A 20723-nucleotide genomic window follows, 5' to 3' on the forward strand; every position below is an offset into this window, starting at 1 on the left:
ATTCACTATAGAAACAGCGATGTCCTCCGCCAGTTTAAACAGTATGTATCCGATGTGGAAACTCACAGAGTGCTGTTCTATGTAAACAATGACTAACGGATTCACTTTATGTCACCAACTGGCTCATATTACACACAAATTATTGTACTAGTGTAATTTCCTCATGTCCATAGAGATTTCACTCAAGAGCTGTTTGAAGTTAGGGTTAGGGTTAGGTTAGCCCTAATCCTAACATGCATAACATGTTTACCCCGATATGGGAAGATATAGGGTAAATGTATGTAATTTTAAAATGTCTAAAAAAAACTAAATCAACTAGAATCTAAATCATCAATACAAGTTTACAAAAATGTTATCTACATATCATTCATAGACCATGTAGTGGCTAATTTATCTACTAAATGCCCACCATGTTATTGTCCACCCTGTTATTTTCTTCCCTGACCCTGCCCATTTAACCAACTGGACATCTGAATTTTAAAGTAATTTAGTTTGACCGGTATGAATTATAACATCTTTAACGTGTCCTTTTCATGAAGAAACTTTAAGATTTAAGATAAGTTTCATTTTTAAAAATTTCAAAGCTGAAATGTCAATGAATTGTAGGAATGACCCAACAACAGAAATCTTGCTTGTGTGAAATCTGCGGGTCCAAAAGGGGGCGCTATGTCATGAAAAAGTTTACGTTAAAAATGTTTTAGTCTCTGAATTCAGATGTCAGTTATATGGGGTATCGTTTGAAAGCTTGGAATCTGTTCTTTTCATTGATAACCGTCACTGCTGCATATATGTTACTATAATAACAAAATAAGGCCTGCAAACATTTTCATTGCAAATCAGCATCACCTATAAGGTCATGTGGTAGAAATATTAAATAAAAATATTAAATATGAATATAAACGTCTTTCTAATAGCTCTTAAATAGACAAATAACATATCAAATGAAAGATCTGAAAGACTTTACAGTTAATTTTGTTGCCCGAATACCACAGTTTGAAAGATTTTCAAAGAATCACAAAGTGAAATATGATTTCCGTAAGCCATCATATACAAATGCCTAATTTATGCCCCAGTCACTGCTGCTGTGTGCCCCAAATAGCTAAGAACTTTATATCTGCTCTTACCTTGCAGTTTTCTGAAAATTTTGCCATTTCTTACTTGTGTGTGAGCTTGCTTGTATGAATAATCCAATGTTATATCTTAGATGTCTAGAACAAAATATGTGGTCCAGGAGGAAATGCATGGTAAACAAATAATCAGAAATATATGTTATCGACTATTGATAAATGCTATACATCATCACAAAAGGGGAGGATCTCAGCTTTATAATGACACCCATATTGAGCTAATAGTCCACTCAGAGGCCGAGATATACTCAATGAAACTATGGGGGTGGTGCATTAACTGAAAATTAGACTGAATGTTTATGGACGAATGCATCTGCAAGGGCTAAAATGTGTTAGAGTGCCACTTACATGAAGGAAGGTGATAGAGGAAAAAATATTTTTCTCTCTTGCTGCCATCTAGTTGACAAACAAATAAAAATATACATGTATTTTTAAATTCTATTCATTGTAAACATACAATATAATTTATGAATAATTTGAGTATTTATATGGGGGGTTATTCATATATAATTATAATACAATATAATCTTCTTCTTCTTTCGGCTGCTGCCGCATATTTGACATATCAGGTTTTACACCAGATGCCCATATTATAATAAAATATAATACATTTATATTCATATTTACAACATTAGTTATATTAAAAACATGCCTACTACTATCTAATTTCTAACATGCAATGAGAAATTATTTATTTTCACATAGTTACAGCATTATCCCATCACATACTATGATTTTATAATAAAAGCAAAACATCCCACATCCAGAATGATAACAGATAAATCAGGTTATTTCAAGTCCAGCACATCTCACTCATTCAGGACCTTAATAATGAGGAAAATGTCCCAATCTTTCCAAGGAATCGGCGAGTATCAATACGGTGCGTAGCGCACGGGGATATTGGTTCCACTTGTGTTCCCAGGCTGCATGCCTCGCTGGCTCGTAACGTTAGACATGGGAGGGAAGCAACTGGGGAAAATGTAATCCACACTGACTATTTTATCTATGCGACGATGTTTTTAATCCACAGTAGATGAAGCGGTATAATGATACATTCTTCTCCCTGATTAATTTAATGATGCCCCTAATCATGCCACATCTGACTGCCCATTGTTGGCCATGGCACACGCGCACGGGAGAAGTTTGCCCACAATTTCTGTCGCACGGATGGCTGTGTGGATTGTGCCTTCTCATAGTGCTCCCTTTGTACCCCCTTTGTACCGCGGTGCATGCTGGGTCCCGTGCAGCGCCTGTTCACGGTGGGATACCGAGAGTGAATGCGCCCAGCGCCAGACCCGCTCAGGTCGGGTTTCTCCGGATATCAAAGGAGAGATCGTGCTCGTTTTCCGGGCTAATTTTCTCTGCTCAAGGTATTGTTCTGTATCGCTGCAACGGAGCCATAAGAGACCAGGCCATGAGGACTTTTCCCAAAAACAGAAGTTGCGAAGTTTACAGCGTCTCTGGTTCAGGAGCCTGCGCCCCCGCTAGTTCACCTGCACAGGTAGGAGAGACTTCCATCAGCACCGCGCGAACAGGCATCTCGGGCGCGGCGAGTTTATCACAGCGACGATGACGCTTTTGAGCAAATCGGTCACTCTTCATTGCATATTATTTTTTGTTATTATAATTAATTTAAAATGTAGCTCGTTGAATAAACAATACTTTTGTGTATCCTACATTAATTCGCATAATTAATTTCAGACTGCGACAATGAAACCTCTTATAGTTAGACGAGCGAAATGTCAGAGTTGATCATGTCATGAATGTGCCTGTCAAAGTGCGTCTCTTGATGGAGTGCTGACACCGCTGTGAGGGGCCGTGGGAAAGCGGACCCTCAAATTACCCTTTGTGCTACTCCACAGGGGAATCCCACCAGGATATCCTAGTTCCGCGACCCCTTCCACCTTATGAAAAGATGTTTAGAATGATGCGGCGGAAGCCAATTAATGCGACACATAGGTTGTTATGGTGATAGAAAGGCATTAGGGTCATTCCTGCAATTCGGTGTCTTTTGAAACTTTAGAAAAATTAAACATAGCTACTATCCTTATGTTTCATCATTGGGACATGTCATAAATGTTATACATAGGCTACAGGTCAAGCTAAATGTCTAGAATGTAGGCTATACAATTCGCCACTAGCCTACATGGTCTGTGAATGATAGCCCTATCTAACATATTTGTAAATCTATACTGATTTCTGTTAACATAAATATTTGGAAATTTCAAATTACAATAGTTTTCCCTATGTCTTCCCACAGAGTGGCAGTATTGGGTAAGTTACTCAAAAAAAAAGTAATTAATTACAAATTACAAATTTATTTCTACTCTAAAATTGTAATCAGATTTCTCACATTACTAGTTACATTCTAAAACACTTGTTTTGCATGCGCACTCACTTCCACTGTCACAAAACGCAAACAGATGTACATATTAACTTAATTCATGTTTAAATTTATTCTACATATATTATATTATTTTAGAAATATGTGTAACCCAAGTAATTAAAATTAATTAACTTAATTGAATGTCAGGAACGGCAATCTAATTACAAGAATTTGAAATGTAATGTATCACACTATTTTTTTTCTGAAAAGTAATTAGATTACAGTAATTGCTTTGTAATTGCATTACAACCAACACTGCAGCGTAGATATGTTATGCTTGACCACACATGACTAACATCACAAAATACAAGAAAATATGGTAACACTTCACAATTAGGTTCTATTTGTTAACATTAAGTAACATGAACTAACAATGAACAACTGTATTTTAATTAACTAACAAATATTAATAAACAAAGACTAATAAATGCTGTAAAATGTATTGTTCATTGTAAGATTATGATAGCTAATGTATTAACTAATGTTAACGAATGGAACCATATTGTAAAGTGTTACCAAAAAACATAAATAAAACAAGAGTTTTGCACTTCAAATAACTCCAACATTATTTTACTGAATGGTTGTGTGATGTCATTTCATAACATAGATCTTCAATTAAAGGTCACAGTATCATGACTGGTGGACCATATAAAAAATTGAAATCCATTGATTTACCACTTATTTTTATCAAAGATGTTTGATGTACACATTGTGCAGCTCTGGGGACATGCAGCAATAAATTATACTAATGCTATTAATTAAAATTATTTCAGTATTTATTCTTTTTAAAAAGCTTATTAACTTATGGTATAGAGACCATAACTTCTATTGTGGCTTAAAAGGCACTGAATTGTAAGAATGACCCAATAATGATACTGTATACACACACACACACACATATATATATATTATTTGTTTGGCTCAGGTAGTATTTGTTTATTGCATCCTTTTATGTAAAAAGATTACAACAAGTGACATTGGATTGAAAGGATTAAGGGAAGCTTTCTGGTCTAGCAGGACTTGGGTGTGACAAAGCCCACCCAGACGTCAAGCCCAACTAACAGGGAGTCCCAGGCTGGATCTGACATCAAGAGCCCAACGAGCAAGAGAACAGATTGTGAGGCATGGAGTAAGTGGGCACTGAGGGCCTCCCCCCTCCTGCCCCTCTCGGCTGCCATTGCACTGACGTTCCATTTCCTTGCATGTAAGTTAAAACTCTCTGTTGAGGAATGCTGAAATTCTGATCTGGTATGTTCCAGTAAAGTTAGTCAAGACTCTTTTCCTTTGGCTGTAGAAGACTCTTCAAGGAGAGCCTGTAAATGTTCTTATTTTATTATGCTTGACATATTTTTATAAACTGAGTTGTTGTGGATTATTTCATTATCAACACGACTTGCCCAAAAATGTACAAGGATACTTTTGGACACTTAAGTCACACTTTAAAATGTCTTCATGTCATTGCATTAGATACAAAATACCAAACCAAGTGGTACCTATTCTCAGAAATAAGTTAATGAGTGGAGGGCCTGGGAAGCTCTGTGAGTATTGACGCTGACTACCACCTCTGGAGTTGCAAGTTCGAATCCAGGTCTTGCTGATTGAATCCAGTCAGGTCTCCTAAGCAACCAAATTTAGCATGGTTGCCAGGGAGGGTAGAGTCACATGGGGTAACCTCCTCGTGGTCACTATAATGTGTGGTTCTCACTCTCGGTGGGGCGTGTGGTAAGTTATGAGTGTATGCCCTGGAGAATAGCATTGGGAATTGGGCATTCCAAATTGGAGAGAAAATCTAAAATAAATAAATAAAATAATGAAGTTAATGAACTCATTCCAATGTGATTTTTAGTGGATATATGGAGTTAGTTCCCCTATTTTATTGAAATTTAACAAAAACATTTTTTTTTAAAGTGTTCTATATTTTAAAAAATAAAAAACACTTGGTTTGATATTTTGCTAGAATAAAAAGTCATATTCCGGGTTCGATACAAGTTGAGCTCAATCAACTACATTTATTGGTATAATGTTGATTAACAAAAATGTATTTAGAATTTCCCTCCTTTGCTTTAAAAAAGCAGAAATGCAGTTTACAGTGAGGCAAGCTCAAACCTATATATATATATATATATATATAAAAATTATATATATATATAAAAAAATATATATATATATATATATATATATATATATATATATATATATATATAAAATGAGGTACAAGTTAAAATTATTGTTTTGGTAATAAACATTATGCTATCGTTAGAGCTTGACTTGTATTGAACCCGGAATATTCCTTTCAGTGAACGAGTAATTAAAAAAAAAGAAAAACGCTCTGTGAATGCATATTATCTCTGAATAGTCTCCTTAAATGTGTGTTTTGGATCCTGCAGCCTCTCCATCTTCCTCATTGTTCTACCTTGGAGGAAGCGTTGAGTTCTCCAATCTCAGCTTCTCCCCAGACCTGGCAGATCCGTCGTCTACACAGTTCCGCCTCCAGTCTCAGGCACTAAGCCATTATGTAAGCATAAACATACATAAGAGTCTCTGTGCCGCCCGGCAACAAAGCGGTTTCTCCGTGATCTCTCTGGAATGCGGCTGATCTCCAGAGACCACTCAAGGATGATGCTTGCCCCTGGCACTTTCAAACGCAGAGTCCACCAGAGCTGCAGGTCCAATGGTGCGCTCGTCCCTCATTGTCACCTTTTAAAATGTAAAGCAGGCTCTAAGCACGGCCCTGTTGAGCCTTCGGCCACTCCATGGCCCTCTTAAATGTAAAGCCAGCTGTAACTGGAGCCCGGCTCGATGTGAGGCAGTGCGGTGAGACTGGCTCCCAGAGGAACGTGGCTTTTCAGGGCCGAGGACAAGAACAGTGTTTGTGAGAGGGACAGGGCCCAGGCAGGCTGAGTGAGAGGAAGAGCAGTCTTTCAATACAAACTTTGTCTCAGGGCTTCTTCGCACACAATCAGATGCTCTGTACCTCTTTTGCTGAGAGGCTGCAGCCAGAGGAGAGAAGAAAGGTAGACCAGGGGACAGAGTAGGAAAGAGGAGTGAGAAGGTAAGGATTTAGGGCACCGAAAGAGAGAGAGAAAGTTCAGGGAAACTCGGGCCAAAAGGGGCAGTGTGTGCCAGTATCAGGGGAATGGTTGGCATTTGCATGAACATTAGGCGTAGCATTGTGTGGAGAGTCAAAATGCAGTAACTACACATTTTGTCAAAATGTGGTCTCTTAGACTATGATTTCTCTCATGACCAATGGATTTAGATTCAGAAAACGTGGGAAAACTAAAGTAATATAAAAGTATCTGAATTTTTCGGTTCATGCGTCAAATTATTGGTCATGGCTTTTACGCACAGAAGTAACTTCATGTTCATATCATAATCATTGCATGGTCATATGTGTATGTAGAACACATGTGACTGAACAATCCAAAAACTTTGAAGCCATTTTTCTCAGTTTCAGTTTTACTGCCGTAGTTACTGCATTTTACGTTTGTAGAGTAGAATAGAGGCTTTGTTTTGGGAGCATCAAACTCAGTGGTCTAATTTGCCTAAACATGACCTGTGTTGGACCTGTATTCTTGTGTAACAGTGACTGAATGAGAGAAGGGATGTGCTGCAAGTGTGTGCCCTTGTGTATAAAAGTTAGTCTAAACCCACTGCCCACCCCTTTCATCCAGAACTTCAGTATGACACTGAGCCCCAGACAATGCCGCTGTTGTTGCCCAAAGCTCTTGTTGCTCAAAGCCAATTGCACAAGAACAGCTCTTTTGTGCCAAGGCTGCAGGTCTCACCCGGGCCACTGATGTCTCACCTTCTTCAGTGATGTCATGCCTTTCTTGGAAGTGATGTCACTGGGATGTTTTAAAATACTGTACATACAACAAGAAAAAAACAGGCGGAAACTTTGTGACCTTGGTAGATGTTATCACTTGTTTGTTTATAGAGTGCAGAAATAGAACCGTGAACTGAACAGAAATAGAATGCTGACTGATGTTTGTTACCGTAATGGACCCTTTTCACATTTCTGAGTTTGGAACGGCGAAGTAAACTAAAGTGTTTAACTTCTAAAGAGGTACATGGAATACAATGGCATATAGTATTGTTTTTATTCAACAGCAAAAAACAAATACTTACGTTTCACCAACTATCCAAAAGAGGAAAAAATATAGATTCCAGCTGTCAAAAAAGAACATATTAATTAAAAAAGGTTGCTAGATTTACACAGCTAAATAAAGTCGAAAAACACGTCATCGTGGTCTGTGAAAAGGGTCCATCCATTATTTCATTGTGTTTTTGCCATCTCTTTACTTCCTTTCGGTTTACATGCTGTTGCCATGGATCTAAGTTCTCAGAGTTGTATGATTCTTCACCATGGAGCTCGTATTACCAGCACTCAGGAATTAGTGCATTTAGGTGAGTCTGCACATAAAGAACACACACCATAGTATATTTACTTAATGGGACTTAAAGGGATAGTTCACCCAAAAATAAAAATTCTCTCACAATTTACTCACCCTCGTGCCATCTCAGATGTGTATGACTTTCTTTCTTCTGCTGAACACAAACAAAGATTTTAAGAAGAATATCTCAGCTCTGTAGGTCCACACAATGCAACTGAATGGTGGCCAGAACCACTGGAGTTGTAATCCATACAACTCCAGTGGTTTAATCTATGTCTACAGAAGCAATATGATAGGTGTGGGTGAGAAACAGATCAATACTTAAGTAATTTTTTAACTATGAATTTCCCCTTTCACTTTCACATTCTGAAAGTGAAAGTGGAGATTTATGGTAAAAATGGATTTAAATATTGATCTGTTTCTCACCCACACCTATCATATTGCTTCCGTAGACATAGATTAAACCATTGGAGTTGTATGGATTACTTTTATGCTGCTTTTATGTGCTTTTTGGAGCTTCAAAGTCCTACACATCTGGGATGGCATTAAAGTGAGTAAATGATGAGAGAATAAAACATTTTGTTTGAACAATCCCTTTAATGTATGGATAAAGTGATAAAGAAATCACACAATCATTAACTGGTTTCCCACCATTGGGTTGAACGGTTCTGAGTACAGTTAACGGTTCCAGTAGCATTTTCAATTGAGCACAACTTTGCACGGTCCGATTGCAAACTGTTCCAAGCCTGGATTTCTCAACACAGTTAGCTAACCCTACTTACTATTTGTGGAGAGTTTGCATCTATTAGTTCATGCGTTTTGCCCCAACTTGTCAACTCTGATGCTTGCTTGCATTGCTAAATGAATTTTACTGTAGGCTTTGCCATCTTGTTAAATGTCATGTGTCCTGATGACAGTGAAGGAGTGGAAGGTCTTTGTGTGTACTACTGGAGTAAGTTCTATGCTCCTCCCACTATTGCTGAGGAACTCCAGAGAGTGAACCCGGCCCGACTGCAGCGGCGACTGCCTGGTACCAACAAGGTCCTCTTTAGCAAGAACGAGGAATGCTACTACATGGAGAAGGACGAGGACACACTGCGTCTGCTGGGTAAAGAACATTTCCCATCATCCTTTCTGTTTTGTTCTTAATTCTGACAAATGCTGCTTGACTGGTCACCAGCATATGTTGTGTTTCTTCTATGCTGATCCTCAGCACGAGATGCTGGAACTCCTACCAGGCTTTTTAAGGACTTCCTTGGTCAACCAGTAGCGCCATAAAGATCATGCTGGTCGACCAGCCTCAATAGTTAATATATGTTGGTAAAAAAGCATGACTTCACTGGTGTACAAACTAGACCAGCACCAAAGCAAAGTAAATCCGCTTGAACCAGCATGGGAATTTATGCGGGTCTTTGCTGGTCCTTTTAGCAGTGAAATAAGTAAAATGTCTTACATTGAACAAGGCTTATCTCTATAATCTCAGGTTTGAATCCAGATGATGGTGGTGATGCTGATGATGACGACGATGAAGATTCTGATGACAAGGCGGAAAAGATAAAGAATCCTAACTCAATTCAGAGTGGCAAGTGGCAGTTGGGGCTGCAGGGTACAATCATAATACACTGTAAAGCCTGTTAAGTTTACTCAAATGATTTATGAACATTGACTCTTTGATTTGCCAACTAAGTTCTTATGTATTTTCTATGACACATCTTCTGCTATGAGCGAAGAAAACAAAAACAGGCCACAAATAGGTAAGGTAATTCAGATGCGGCCATGTCCCATTAATCCTCTGAGTTAACTCTGCATGCAAGACACTCAACCAAGCAGGTTTTGCAGTGTACTATCACTACTGTTTATCTCGTATAACTCCTTTACAATGATTATTGTGATTATTATTTATTAATTTATTCTAAATATATATATATATTTCCTATCTGCCTAACAGCCATGTCTTTTGACCTGTATGCTAAGTACGGAAATAATCGCACACTCAGTCTCGTGAGTCCAAAGAAGCCGTATTATCAATGGAGGCTTCGTGTGCCATCTGGCCATGTTGTGCAACTCGTCATCCTAACACTTCAAGGGGCGACACCAGGTAGCTGTTCTGCCAACAAACTGTCTGCTTATGACTTCTTACTGCCGCTTCAGAACAAGATCATTGCCAGGTAAGTGTGATGGCACTTTCAGAAAAGCAAGTTCAAAGGGGTTATGACATGAGGAATAAAAATGCCCTTTGTCTTTTGACATTTAAGAGATCACTGTACTGTAAAAAACATACTGTAAGTTTCAGAGCTCAAAACTTCCTCCTCACTGCAAAAAGACCATTTGATGAAACCAAGATGCTAAAATTACTTATTCTCTACTTCCTTTACATCATGACAGTTTTTGTGCAAAAACTTTACTAATATTATAAGTGAACCTTAAGGAATATTTTAAAATAATAAAAAAGGCATGTCATGACCCCTATTAAGATTTGAATGGTTGGTTGTTTCGTACTGTCGTAAGGGTTCAGTGGGGAGTTTTTTTATGGATGTTTGGTAAGACATTACAATAAGGTTTTATATGTTAACATTAGTTGCCGCATTAGTTAACAAGAGCTAATAATAAACAATACTTGTACAGAATTTGTTTGTAAATGTTAATATATCTACATATATCCAACTGTTTTTCAAATTAAAGCTGAAGTACGTAATTTCTGTGACACTAGCGCCAAGTGATGGAATTGTACGAATAAACAATGTTTTCAAAACAGCTTTCCGAATACGCCCCTGGTCTACTATTGTTCAAACAGTCAGATAGTCCCTCCCCCAACTCACATCATTGGTTGATTAATGATGTTGGGGTGGGTCTAAGCGGGTTGCTCAAAACAAACCTAGGAATGTTTATAGCGCCACAGTGTTTACAGTTTTCGAGAAGATGTACTTATGAATGGCTTTTAACACTGAAAAGTTTACATCAGCTTTAAAAGTTTTGTACATTAACATTAGTTAATACATAATAAGCTAACAATGAACAATATATTATATTTATTAGGTTGTTTTTTTTTTTTCAAATAAGGATTTAAAAATGATATGATGTTCATTGTAATCTTAAAATATAGTTTTTGGGGTTAATTCCTTTCTTCATAGTCACATTAAGTGATGATATTAACATCAAATGTCATCTCTCGTCTTCCCAGATGGTGTGGTCTGCCAATATCAGGAACATCCCCTGTAGTGAAACTGACGTCGTCTGGAAACGTCATGCTTGTCACTTTTTCTTTCAGTCGACAGAGGCAAGGGGCCATCTTCAAAGCCTATTTCCAGGCCATACCCAAAACAGGTGTGTGAATTAGTGGTCAGCATAAGACATAAATCCTTTTAGTCACTATTCTGCTTAAACATTACAAATAATTTGCCTCTGTGTCAATGTTTCTACAGACTGTGGCGGTTTCCTCTCTGCATGGAATGGCACAGTAACCTCCCCTTACTACCCTGCCTACTACCCTCCAAATGTGGACTGTAATTGGAAAATCAGGGTGAGTTTAGGTTAAATGCTTTCCCATGAGTCTACACTCCAGTGTAAGCATGCATGCCCTATGAATCCTATTCAGAGTCCTGGGATGCTGCTTCTTTGAGCTGGGGATTGCAGAGTGGGCAGAAGCTTTGTGTAAGAGTGCATCCTTTGAGAGTCTGGTTTCTCTTGTAGGCTCCGTTGCCGGGATACCTTCTATCTGTGACCATTGTGATGCTGGACATTCAGGATTCACCTTCATCTAGCACCTGTGAAAAAGACTGGCTGGAAATTGGTGGTGTCAAGTGAGTGTTACGTCTTTCAATTGCTGATTATTAGTGAAAGCAGCTTGCTTACACTTCTGTCTAGGAGCTGTCGGTTGAAGTGTACTGGGTAAATGTTCCATATGAGAAACACAGGGTGAATTAGGGTAATCTAGGACATTCAGTACTGTATTTCTGCTCAACGGTTCAGAGTTTTCTGCTGAGCGGCAAATACATCTGTGTACTTGTCAGTATGTGTGTATGATTTGTGTGTAAGTGTGTACTCACTTGTCTTGCCCCTCCACAGACTCTGTAACCCGATTGGTGACAGTAGCAGAAAAAGAATTTACTCTTCTCCCGTCCTGTTACATTTTCACTCGGATGAGTCTTTGACTCATAAAGGCTTTTACCTTATCTACAGAGCCTTCTCTCCTGAAAGTGGTGAGTCTTTGTGCAGTCTCTAGTATAGACTTGATTGTGTATTGTTTTAATAAGTCACTGATTTGAGTGGTAGGTTTGTGTGTTGACGCATATGTTCCTGTATTTATCTCTGTTAGTAATAACTGACATTTCTGGTATGTTAAAAGTAAAGAAACGTGCAATTGTTTGTGACAATGAAAATGCAATGCATCGATTACAGAATTTAAAAATCGATTAGAATTACTATAATAATACCCAGGTATTACACATTTATTTCTAATTCTAATTACAATTCTTGATATATTTTCATAAAAAAATCCAGAAAGAAGGCCAGATCCCGAATGTACTTGGCTCAGGCGTGTTAGATTTGAACATAACTATTTTTAATAAATTATGAATCGGATCAAAAAACAAATGTTGGAGCCATTGCGAAATATCTTTTGTCTTATTAATATTACATTTTGTGTAGTGTTTGATATTAATTTAGTTTGAATTTAATTTAACTTTAATTAATTTAGTAATTTTATCATTTTTAGTAGTTAGTTGCTTTTAATTGCAAAATTTGAAAGTATATATTTCTTTTCCTGTCAAAATGCATTTATTTCCTTCTTAGGAAACAAAATAAAACAATTTGTAACCAGAAAATTCTTTTATTAACATATTCCAAAAAAAAAAAAAGCCTTCCACAGTATGAAGATAGAAATGCACTAAAATAGCACCAATTCAAGTAACTTTAAACATTACCCTAAGTCCAAGTGGAAGTTTGACTAATTGAAAGAACTAGTCCCCACATAAGTTACCTGTTCATTGCAGTGGCAATTAAATCTCTAATACTCTCATGCACTTTGTTACAGCAATCATGTAGCTGCATTCATGATTTGCACCAGCATCAAGCATTGCTTTGAACTCTACATGAAAAGTGCTTGCAGACAAAAACGTCTCATGCTGCATTTTGGTGATAGTTTAGACTAGTTTCTGTGGTAATTAAAATGTGCCTTATTTAGACCGAAAAATACTTGATTTCTGTCACAAGTTCCATCATGCTTGTTCACCAAACAGCATTAGGAGGTTACATTTACATTTATGCATTTGGCAGACGCTTTTATCCAAAGAGACTTACAGAGCCCTTATTACAGGGACAATCCCCCCTGGAGCAACCTGGAGTTAAGTGCCTTGCTCAAGGACACAATGGTGGTGGCTGTGGGGCTCGAACCAGCATCCTTCTGATTACCAGTTATGTGCTTTAGACCACTACACCACCACTCCAGGAGGTCCATTCCCCATCACTTTATCACTAACACTGAATCACTGTTGTGTGTGTTTGTAGTGTAGTGTAATGACTCCGGGAGGACACATTACAGATTCCACCCCTCCAACAATGTTTATGCTGGTTTATGCTGTATTACGATAAATGCGTTAATCGGGATTCAGGAAGATGAATGCGTCAAACTTTTTTTATGAATCGCATGTGTTAACGTGTTAATTTTGACAGCTCTAATATTATAATATAATATTAATTTATCATATCAGTGCTTAACACAGTGATAAGTTTGGTCGGCTGACACACCAAATAATGACCAAATTTTAGTTTGCATGTTGCATTGCATCATTTAGTAAAGAATATTAATCTGACCTAATCATTGTCAGAGCAAATATTTACACATCTAGTCAGTAGTAAGCCAGCTTGTTCTCTTAAACAGCCTGTCCGAGGCAGTTTCGATGTGGAGATGGGAAGTGTATTCCTCTGAGGAAGGTGTGTGATGGAGACAAAGACTGTTCTGATGGACGAGATGAGGCAAAATGCAGTAAGTCATTGCGTACACTTTATATGCTTTCTTGACATCCATTTTTTATCTTAAATAACCCAGTTCTGCTTTGCTCTTCTACTCAGACACATGTAAACCAGGAGAAGTGATGTGTAATGGACAGTGCAGACCACACAGCCAGTGTAACACCCAGTTTCCATGTAGTGACAGTAGTGAAGAAACTAACTGTGGTAAGTGTGTGCTTTTATCCTATGATGGCTTATTAAGACTTAATATCAATGCAGGATAATTGGTCTTTTTCCTCATTCACCCATAATCAGAAAAGCCTGTTAAATAAGATGCCTGGATAGAGTTTGTGGTAAGATCTGCCTATGATCTGGTTTGTGTGTGTGTGTGTGTATACACCTGTGAGTTTTGATAAGCTAATTTATTTGTGCTTTAATAATAATTTGTCCACCTGCTAGGAGGTAAATGCTACCTCATGTGCCCAAACAAAATCTGCCTCCCCAAAGCCTCGGTGTGTGATGGAATTGTGGACTGCAAAGACCGCAGCGATGAACTCAATTGCACAAGAGCATGTGAGTAAAACCACTTTACCTCATGTTTTTTTATTCTCAACTTGCCATGCATATAGGTAGTTAACAAATAACATGGATATGATATGAACTTAACATCATAATTTTAGGTTAAAATTTATATTAATGTATAAGGAGAGTGTATAGTACAAATCTAAAAGTACAAATATTCCATGTAGTCTCTCAATTAAAATGTGGTGGTAAAAAATGCATACAATAATTGTAAAAATCATGCTTAAAATACTTTTATTTTTAAGAACATTTTATGTTGAAGATATGTTATGTGAACTGTCCAGGTATTTTTATGTCAGTATTCTAAAAAAACAATGAATGAATAGAGCTACCTTATAAGGCATATATTCCTCCATTTCTTGCAGATTTTAGACTATATTGTAACATGTTACTCTATGGGGGACGCTGCAAATAGTTTAAATTTGCTAATGTCATGACAAACAAACATGTACAGTAATTGCACGATCATAAAGGCTGTTAGCCTGTGTCTTAAATTTGTACGTTCTTTTATCATTTGAAAAATGTCTTGTAGTTAAACTGGCATTTTAGTAATGATGTAGAATACTATGGATGTCTTTTGTAGTTCAGAAAGGATGCTCTCCCTCCTCCTTCAAATGTACCAATGGAAAATGCTTAAATAAGATCAATCCAGAGTGTGACGGCATCAAAGACTGCAAAGATGGCTCAGATGAGTTGCGCTGTGGTGAGTACACTCATAAAAATCTATAGAGTTTGGTTGCAGACATGCACTCTCAGCTCTCTGTGACATCAGAAATGCAACAGCCTAATGTGATGTCATAGCTTAGATGTCATAAATTAAAATTCTACATAGACATCAATAAAAACAAAATTATATGTTGTAGTGATATGTTTTCTTTTTAATGCACATAGGTGTAAGTGTTAAATATTCTTTCTTATTAATGAAAACTAGGATAATTCAACATATTTCTGGTCCCTTGACACTATCATATGATACTGCAGAGAACTGAGAGTGCATACACTGCAGCAAGTCTTTCTCGTGAAATGTTTCTCATGTTTCACTAAGCACATGTTAAATTTCACTTTTTAAACTTAAAAATTGTTAAAGGTTGTGGCACACGACCCAGAAAGAGGGCAAAGATTGTGGGTGGAACAGATGCCCAGGCTGGCTCATGGCCTTGGCAGGTCAGCCTTCAAATGGAGCGCTATGGCCACGTGTGTGGGGCTTCTCTGGTGGGCAGCCGTTGGCTTGTCTCTGCAGCTCACTGCTTCCAGGACTCAGATGCAATTAAGTAAGGGGTTCTGTCTTGTACATAAAGTGGCCCCAAAAACAATTTAATCTGCACTTAAAAATGCACGGTTATCAGAGCCGGATCTAGGAGGGTGCCCTCAAATTATCCCTATTCCCCCCACCGTCCCACCCCACAAGCACAAGTGAAGCAAATGGTCAAATTGTATTGTCATGGGGCTAACCCTAACTAAATGTGCTGGAACTGAAGAGACACCCTTTCAACGCCCCTCAGTTACATGTTATTGCTCCCTTAATGTAACCGTTCTAGATCCAGGCCTGACGATTATCAATGCACTAGAAGACAAAACAAAGTGACATTTGTAAGTAATGCGTGTCTGTATTTATGTATGTTATTCGAAAATATTGGATGCTCCAGGTACTTTATTTGGCCCATTTATTGGCAGGTATTCTGATGCACGATCGTGGAGGGCGTACATGGGTATGCGAGTAATGAACTCGGTCAGTAATGCAGCAGCCACCAGACAGATCCGACGTATCATCTTGCACTCTCAATATGACCAATTCACCTCCGACTATGACATCGCCCTTCTAGAACTGAGTGCCCCTGTCTTTTTCAATGAGTTGGTACAGCCAGTCTGTGTGCCTGCTTCCTCTCATGCCTTTTCTTCTGGAACCAGCTGCTTTGTCACGGGATGGGGGGTTCTGTCAGAGGAGGGTAAGGTCCTTGATTATTTACTTCCGAAGACAAACTGTTGAAATATGTACATTTTCTGAACAAACAAGTTGTTGTTGTTCAGTAGCAACTGAAAACTGACACCACCACCCACTTTCTCTCTCTTGCAGAATGCATTTGTTTTGACTAAATAAAAAACAAATTCATTCTAATGTAGATATTCAAATATATTCACACCCACTGAATAAATCCCCCATCACCCCCTTTGGAATGGGAAAGTCACACATTGGATATGCTACCTGTTAATGCAATCTGTGTTTGGCTGGCTTTTATATTTTCCATGGTGATCTTGGTAAAACTTTACATAAGAAATGATTCTGGAAAAATATTTTGAAATTCTAAAATATATGTGGAAAGTACACAGAGCGCTATCTACACCCACAAAGCACTTTATTAGGAGCACTATGGTCCTAATAAAGTGCACGACGTGGTCTTCTGCTGTTGTAGTTCATCCATCTCAAGATTCAAAGTGTTGTGCATTCTGATATAATATTCTGCTTACTATAACTGAACAGAGTGTTTATCTGAGTTATCTTAGCCTTTCTGTCAGCTCAAACCAGTCTGGTCATTCTTTGTTGACCTCTCTCATCAACAAGGCATTTCTGTCCACAGAACTGCCGCTCACTGGATGTTTTTGTTTTTTGCACCATTCTGAGTAAAATCTACAGAATGTTGTGTGTGAAAATCCCAGGAGATCAGCAGTTACAGGAATACTCAAACCAGCCCATCTGGCACCATGGTCAAAATCACACATTTTTCTCCCCCATTCTGATGGTTGATGTAAACATTAATTAGTGTTAAGTGAGTGTATGAACAGAAAATTTTATATTTAAATGTGTACAGATATTCAATCTAAACTGATGGCACAGACAGTAAGACTAAGCTGATCCACCAATCAGAACTTTCATTTCAGACGAAATTTGATATTTGCTAACCAATCATATTTTCCGTTTTAGGAAGGGGCGGGACATTTCCAGCGTGGTAACCATAATTTGCGCAGTACATTTATTTCCCTGCTAAACGTAATATACTGTATACACATTTAACTTTAACGTATGCAATTAGACTTTGTGAAAAGACTGCATGATATTGAACCCGTGCTAGTTTTTGATGCTCTTTGCAGATGTTAGACAACTGTGTACCGTAATTATATCAAATGTCTTTTTTCTCTCTCGCCTTTTACTGCTGTCGGTGATGCCTTTTTCTGGTGATATCAAATCATTTCGATTTATATATCTAAGTAGGAAAGCATTTTCACTATACACAGAAAACCACTTGAATACAAATATGAATAAAACAAATAACCATTAATTTTTACGTCGGCTTTGTATAATGGTTTTAAAAGATAACGTGTTAACGTGAACATTAATTCACTCATGTAAGCTATACAATGCTTAACAGTTTATTGTTTATTATGTATGTATTAGTTTATTGATTAGAGTAATTTTCATAGTAGCCTAATGAAAGGGACATTAATTACATAGGCTACATAAATTCATAAATTCACAGTATGCCCACCTTTTCAGACACTACTACACTACTGGAAGTAAGGGCAAATTTGGAAACAGAACTCAACTTGAAATGTAAATTGACCCTATTTACTTTCTTTATCCATATTTCTGGTCTTATTGTGCACAATGCATCTGTGCATGTTATTCCTAATCTTGCATTCAAATGTAATAATTTACTCCATCTCTGAAACTATTTTCCCTTCGTGCTGACATTAATCCCTCTTATTTTTCAACCCATCCACCTGGCTTGATTTTGGTATGTAACACCCACTTTTCACAATCCAATTAACTCCCAATAGATAAAATCAAGTTCCACCCTAAAAAAAATTTCTCGTTGAATATCCTGTTTCGGTTAGCAATAACTGTACTCAATAACTGTTGCAAACACCATTTCACATTGACTTTAAATGTGTGTTTCTCGACTGAATCCTTTAGAGTTCTGATTTCAGGTGAGTTGGCCACATTGCTGCAGGAGGCAACAGTTAACATCATCAGTCACAACACTTGCAATAAAATGTATGACGATGCAGTCACTCCAAGAATGCTTTGCGCCGGGAACATTCAGGGAGGAGTGGATGCTTGTCAAGTGAGTGTGGATGTGGCCTCGGTTTCTGTATGTTTGTATATGTGCCGACATGTGACTTGTTTATGTATAAAAGATCTGTAATCTCACAGGGAGACTCTGGGGGACCTCTGGTGTGTCTGGAACGTGGGCGGAGGTGGTTTCTAGCAGGCATTGTGAGTTGGGGCGAGGGCTGCGCCCGACAGAACCGGCCTGGCGTTTACACACGTGTCATTAAGTTCACAGACTGGATTCACCAGCAGACGAAAGGCCAGGTGTGACGAGCACACAACCACACGTATATACACCAGAGAATGGGTATTATTATAATTTGCCCACTCTCATTTGCGTGTGACCAAGTGACACCTGCCCAGTTCTCATGGTGCCCAGATACACAGCAAACTTGAACACCTCTGCATTGGGAGCAGTTTTCTGTCAAATGCTGTTGCTCAGCGTATGAAACCTTCGTCCACAGCCTTTAGCAACTTCACTTCTCACTGTGATACTTTATGCTCCAAAACTTAAGCTCTGCCACCCACAGACCAACTCTATAAGGCCTTGACAGTGGACTACTAGAGTAGAGATTTTTACAAGCAAGTTGAAGAGGTACACATCTTTCATTATTTGCAGTGGAAAGAGTTCTCTCGGCAAGATCAATTGTATTATTTGCATACAGTGACTTGAGTGACTAAATATAAGCTTTCATTCATGTATTCATGTTAATGTAATGATTTCTATGTTTTATTGTTTTAGGATTATTTAAACCCTGTACCACATTGTCCATTTCAAATTTGTCCAACTTTCAAATTGATTGCATGTCAAAAAATATGACAAATGTTAATTTTAGTCATTGTATTTTAATTTTTTATTATTTTTACTCTCCTTTTTTCACAAATGCTTGTTGTCAATGGCGCACTTTCACTCAGAAGGAAAAAACAATGCCAGTCCTTAAGACTGGTCCCTCTACTGGTCGTGATTTGACACTACAACTTACTCCTCAGTACTCCTTAGTTATGCAAACATTATGTTCTGTATTCCCGACAATAAGATGTAAATGTAAAAACTGAGAAATTGTTGATACTTTATATTAGACGTGAAAATTAGAACTATATTAAAAGAGGTGCTACATTACTTCTGATTTGTGATTTTTATACATCCAGTTCCATTCATTTAGTTCAGAAAGGGCCATAGATAATGGGGTAAAAGGTGATAATGATTCTAGTGGCCCACAACAAATTTTAAACTGTATTTTTTAATATGAAAGGGGCCCAAAACAATATACAGTCAGGGGGTCCAGAATTCCTTGCTACGGTGGTACAATTAATGGCTTTGTTCTTCCGTGTCAATCCTCAAGAACATTTTCCTTTCTGAGGTCCTGACAACATAATTGTTAGTAATATATAGGTGACACTGTGTATTATGATTTATGAAAACCTTTTTAATTGCACCCTTTAAAATACGTTTAATCTTCTAAATGTGTGTAATTATTTATATTCTGTTATTTAGGCTACTGACTTATATTTATATTATTTTGCAAGGTATCATGAACTATCAGTGAACAAAATATTTTTTCAGCATTTCTTAATCTTGGTTAAAGTTGATTTATAATGATATGATGAAAAACGTATTTCTAGTTCATGTTTGTCCATAATATATTAAAGGAAAAATTCAACCAAAACAATGTAATTCTCTCATAATGTACTCACTCTCATGCCATCCCAGATGTGTGACTTTCTTCTGCTGAACACAAATTAAGTTTGTTAGAAGAATATCTCAGCTCTGTAAGGCTATACAGTGCATGTAAATGGTGATTTAAACTTTGAAGCGCCACAAGCACATAAAGGCAGCTTTAAAGTTATCCATAAGACTCCAGTGGTTAAATTCATGTCTTCAGAAGCATCATGATAGATATGTGTGAGAAACAGATCAATATGTATGTCAATATGTAACTTTTTTACTATAAATTCTCCACTTTCACTTCCGCATTCTTCTTTTGTTTTTTGCAATTCACATTCTTCGTGCACATTGCCATGTACTGGGCAAGAAGGAGAATTTATAGATAAAAAGAACTTTAATATTGATCTGTTTCTCACCCACACTTCTTAAACCACTTCTGAAGACATAGATCTGTATAATCTACCACTGGAGCCTTTACTACTTTAAAACTGCCTTTATGTGCTTTTTGGAGCTTCAAAATGTTGGTAGGCTACTTATATTCACTTGCATTGTATGGACCTCAAGAGCT

At 37.6% G+C, this 20723-nt stretch overlaps 1 protein-coding gene across 1 annotated transcript; it reads left to right on the plus strand.

Annotated features, from left to right (window-relative positions):
* Positions 1-2404: 2404 nt before the first annotated feature.
* On the plus strand, positions 2405-19592 carry LOC127634542 (suppressor of tumorigenicity 14 protein). Its single transcript, XM_052114147.1, is given in 20 exon segments — positions 2405-2470; positions 2473-2628; positions 4528-4717; positions 5901-6028; positions 7856-7923; positions 8828-9018; positions 9394-9516; positions 9859-10078; positions 11092-11234; positions 11333-11430; positions 11601-11710; positions 11976-12109; positions 13789-13893; positions 13980-14084; positions 14319-14432; positions 15025-15144; positions 15529-15712; positions 16116-16387; positions 18366-18502; positions 18592-19592. Coding segments are annotated over 20 exon segments (2832 nt in total). The 3' UTR covers positions 18760-19592.
* Positions 19593-20723: the final 1131 nt, after the last annotated feature.

This window comes from Xyrauchen texanus, chromosome 41, assembly GCF_025860055.1.
Source record: "Xyrauchen texanus isolate HMW12.3.18 chromosome 41, RBS_HiC_50CHRs, whole genome shotgun sequence".
In the NCBI taxonomy this organism is placed as follows: domain Eukaryota; kingdom Metazoa; phylum Chordata; class Actinopteri; order Cypriniformes; family Catostomidae; genus Xyrauchen; species Xyrauchen texanus.